General features: G+C 35.9%; 1 protein-coding gene across 1 annotated transcript in view; it reads right to left on the reverse strand.

Moving 5' to 3' along the window:
- The window catches only part of RPS6KA3 (ribosomal protein S6 kinase A3), a gene marked incomplete at its 5' end in the record, with an annotated part of 109,222 nt that overhangs the window by 17,424 nt on the left and 86,778 nt on the right, over positions 1-5,020 (reverse strand). Inside the window, 2 exon segments of the mRNA XM_014587118.2 lie at positions 1,186-1,344; positions 3,347-3,436. Coding sequence (XP_014442604.1) covers positions 1,186-1,344; positions 3,347-3,436 — 249 coding nt within the window.

The raw sequence follows: 5,020 nt of genomic DNA on the forward strand, positions 1-5,020 counted from the left end.
CCCTATAGCAAAACCCTCTCCAAAAAAAAAGAAAAAAAAAAAGGAATCTGTATACAGGAAGAAATGAGGAGAGAATCCACCAGCCATAAGCCAGGTGACTATTTGGCTTCATCTGCTGTTAGGATTTTGTTTTGTATGTGAATACAAAGCAGGATTCCCAGTTCTGCTTCTAATTTGAATTTGGTCTAGTTTTCAAGGGTGCTGAGTGGCCTAGCAGAAATAGCACCAGTTTTCCAGTCACTTTTTCATGGAAAGCATAATAATTTAACATAAACAAGTGAGGATTTCAAAGGAGCACTTTAAGCTCAATGAAAGAAGTTTTTTTTTTTTTTTTGAGAGGTTTTTGCTATAGGGCGCGTGCGCTCGCCAGACAGACAGAGAGAGACATAGAGACAGAAAGCGAGAAATCACCCCAGGGGGGATGGTCACACCGCAATCCCTTCTCCTCCATTGTCCTCTCGGGATCTTGGGCACGCATGCACACGCGCCCGTCGTGGGTTTTAAACCACAGGGTCCGGGACGCGAACCATGGTCGACTACAGTGGAGGCCAGTGACATAGTCATTACGCTAACTGCTGGTTCCCAATGAAAGAGGTTTTTTGTTTTTTGTATTTCTTAACTATTTTACTTTTTTTCCTTTTATTTATTTATTTTTACATTTTTCCACATTTACTTTACATATCAAAAAATTTTAGCTCATACTCCCATAGTTCTTGATAGTTTACAAAGAACTTTCAAAATTTCAAAATACTGAATTTTAAAGATAATGTTCAAAATATTTCTTATAATTTTGTATAATTTTATGACTCTGTAACAATAGAAGCAGTATCGTTTCAAATATATATATATTTTTTTTAGAGTGTAGACTCTCGGTATATATTAAGCAGGGACATACAATGTCTGTTCTTCATAGCATGGCTTGCTTCACTCAGCAGTAAGTCTTCCATATTCATCCACTTCCTTTCAAAAGCCAGGGTTTTGTTGTTTTTTATGGATGAATAGTATTCCATTGAGTATATGTGCCACAGTTTTTCAATGAAAGAAGTTTATGTAGAAGATGACCATTACTACTGTTAGCTTAATTGTAATACTTTGTAATTTTAGGTCAAAGATTAAGAAAGAAAAAAGTGTTTGCTTATATATTTATGGACACACAAATATATATAAAATGTTAAAAAGACTTACCCCTTGTGCATGAAGATATTCAACAGTTTTAGTTATAGTGAACAGGACAGCACTGGCCTCTCGTTCAGAGAAAAATTTCTGTCTAAGAATTTTATCCAGCAATTCACCCCCTTTCATAAGTTCTGTTACTACATACACGTATTTTCCATCATCATATACCTAAAAAATTCAACATCAAAAAGTAAAAATACTATCTGAAGCTTTATGTGTGCCCAAAACATAGTTCAACATATTAAAAAGAAATTAAAACTCATTGTATACTCAAGAAAAATTTTACTTGTCACAACCAGTGTCACTAAAATACAATTACATATAAGAAGAATATTAAAATAGGAATTGACAGCATTCAATATCAGAAAAATATCCTGTAATTTTCTTTTATGAATTATAACTCACGGCAATAAAAATAACTATAGGTATTGAATATGCAAGAGTATTGAACTTTTGCTCCTAAGGTTTGCTCCTCTTCTAGATCTCTTTTCTTTCTAGTGATGATGGCAAGGGTATTACGAGGTGAAACCAGATGGTACCTTGAAGAGGCGATTAGATCATGATTATTCTACCCTCATGAATAGATTAATCCTATCATGGATTAGTGAGGTAATGGATGAATGGGTTAGCATAGGAGTAAATTGGTTTCATGTGCCCAGATTGTTATAAAAGCAAGCTCTGTTCACTCTTCCACACAGACACTCTAATCTTCTCACTATATGCTGTCCTCTCACCATGTGATCATGCAGAAAGAAGGCCTTTGCCAGATGCCGGCTCCATGTTTTTGGACTTTCCAACCTCCAGGACCATGAGTCAAGTAAATCTTTATTCTTTATAAAGTCTCTGGTATTCATTTATAGCAACAGAAAATTGACTAAGACAACTCCTTTATTAAACTTCAGTCCTTTTTATTTTACCCTCACCATAGAATTACTGGAAGATTTTTATTAGTTCCACAGAGGTACCTGGTTCCATACACACATGCTGGGGTCTTAGACATGAAGTAACAAGGTATGCTCCCTCAAAAGTTTTTATTCTAGAAAGGAGAAACTGATATATACATAAAAGTGTGTTAGAGATACTGAAATGAAAGTCTGGGGAAAATTTTAGAGACTTTAAAATCTGAAATGAAGGTAGGAGCAAAAAATGCAAAAAAAAAAAAAAGTGACATCTTAAAGGAGTGTGCAAGGCAAAGCTAAGAGAAAGTGTTTTTTTACACTTCCCTTTAAATTTTCTTTGTTGGATTATTATAGATTATGTTAATTAAGAGCCATTTAAATTAAACACATTCACACATTAATGTGACTAAGTTAATGTTCTCCATGTAACAATGAGCAGTGATAAATCAATCTGAGGAAATTGGAGATTTGACAATATCCAGATATGGCCTTTGTGTCTGTGTGAGTACCAATATTGAGAGAAGACTTAATGCTACCAGGGAAGTTCACAGCCTTTGACAACAAAAGCCAGGAGGGACATAGTAGCAGGGTATCATGACACCCCCGGGAAAGCATACCTCACTTGTCCTAGGGGTGGTGATAGGGAGGGCTGGCTTCCTAAGGAAGCAATGTCTTAGCAAAGTATTAGATGTGTGGTAGTTAGCCAGGCAAAGAAGGCAACTGGTGCTGCCAACTGAGAGAACCAGGAATTCAAAGCCAGAGAAACATGAGAAAATACAGCATGTTCAGAAAATTGTACATATTAGTGTGGCTGGAGTACTGTGTGTGTGAGCAAGTATGAAAACTATAGGGAAGGCAGGGGCTTAAGAGGCTGGGGAGCAGGAATTGCGGGCAGGGAAATAACATAGGTAGATGGAAACATTAGATCTCTCTGGCAATAATGTGGTAGATAGCTTAGGGATTCCATGGAAAGACTGTCAATTCTGGATATTAATTAACAGTAATATTAATATTGAACATTTTGATAAATGTTCAAGCAAATGCAGATACTAGAAGCAATAATGCCAGAAATACTTTTGTTTTAAAAATGAAAGTAGAAAATTAACTATATAAACATGTATTATTTTTAAAAATGGGACTTTTACTATATACATTGTTCTCAAGTCTCCTTTTGACACTTATTATATCGAGTTCTGTCTACCACATAATATTTAAAAATATTCTAAATGTGAGATTAGCTGACTCAAATGATCCATGTTAAAATTACTTACATCCTTTAGAGTAATAATATTTGGATGTTGTCCATAACGAAGAAGAATTTCAATTTCTTCTGTTGGATCTCTCTTGCTTTTATCAATGATCTAAAAGGCAAACATTTATTACAAAATCTCTCATAAACTATACAGTTATAAGCCTTACATGTTTGTAGCAACAGACTTTAGGTATTACCGTTTGTAAATACTGCATATATATTACCATTTATTAATCATTTTACTCAACTACCTGGTTAGACAGTTTATTTAGAAAGCCAATCTTGAGATGCATGGCAAGGATGTAAATCCTAACTCATGAGTCCCATTTCCACCAGGTTTCTACAACATGTAAGTATAAGGTAATTAAGAACTTACTAAAAAAAGCTTCAAGGAAAGGTACAAAAACACAGTTAACATATCTTTTCTTCTATCCTTGAACATCTTAAATATCTGGGAACTTAATTAGCTTTTAACCTCTATTAATACAGAAAATTAGGAGCTGGATGTACAAGTAACATAATCACTTGCATCTGTTTACTGAATTAGCCTTACTCCCTTTAATAAAATGCTTCAATGGAATATCCCATTAGTTGTAAGCTACTTATAAAAACTAATCAACAGTTAAGTAGAACAGGCTTATTTTTGAAGCTAGGCAGAAAGCGATGCAGAAAAACCACACCTAGAATTAAGTTTAATTACTATAATAAATCCCTTTAAAATACTAATGTAGCCTTATGACCCTTTTATGTTAGTTGCTTCTTAAAAATATTAGGTCATCTAGATAGTCATGACATATTTTTCTATGCAAAAATGTATCATGACTTTCCTGACAACCCAATATTTAATGTTTTAAACTGATAAAATAATACTATATTTTAAAAAAGATATATTTTGCTTTCAGTTCATTCAATGGGTAGTATGAAATTGTGGGGTTTTTTTTGTATATTCAATTTTAAAACAGTTTAGTAATTAACATACGTAATAAACACTCCAGAAACCTAGGAAAGATTTTATAAACATTTTTTCTTTTTTTTGGAGAGGTTTTCTCCAGAAAGAGAGAGAGAGAGACCAAGAGACAGAAAGCGAGAAATCACCCCCCAGGGGGGATGGCCACGCCACAATCCCTTCTCCTCCGTTCTCCCCTCGGGATCTTGGGCACGCACGCCCACGTGCCCAGCATGAGTTTTAAGCCACCGGGTCTGGGACTCAAACCACGGTCGACTACATGGGAGTCCAGCGACATAGCTCCAGAAAGAGAGAGAGAGAGACCAAGAGACAGAAAGCGAGAAATCACCCCCCAGGGGGGATGGCCACGCCACAATCCCTTCTCCTCCGTTCTCCCCTCGGGATCTTGGGCACGCACGCCCACGTGCCCAGCATGAGTTTTAAGCCACCGGGTCTGGGACTCAAACCACGGTCGACTACATGGGAGTCCAGCGACATAGCCATTACACTAACTGCTGGCCCCCCACAAGATTTTATAACTTAATATGAGCCTAGTCCTTCATCTGAAATGGACTTAGTTACAAAATGATTCTAATATTTCTAGAATAAGACAAACATATAGGTGCCCAATGTAATCAACTGCAAATAATAGTGTAAAATTAAGAAAATGGGTGATTTTTTTTTTTTTGGAGAGGTTTTTGCTATAGGGCGCGTACGCTCGCCAGACAGAGAGAGACATTAGAGACA

The sequence above is a fragment of the Tupaia chinensis genome, unplaced genomic scaffold (assembly GCF_000334495.1).
Source record: "Tupaia chinensis unplaced genomic scaffold, TupChi_1.0 Scaffold000184_1, whole genome shotgun sequence".
NCBI classification, from domain to species: Eukaryota; Metazoa; Chordata; class Mammalia; order Scandentia; family Tupaiidae; genus Tupaia; species Tupaia belangeri.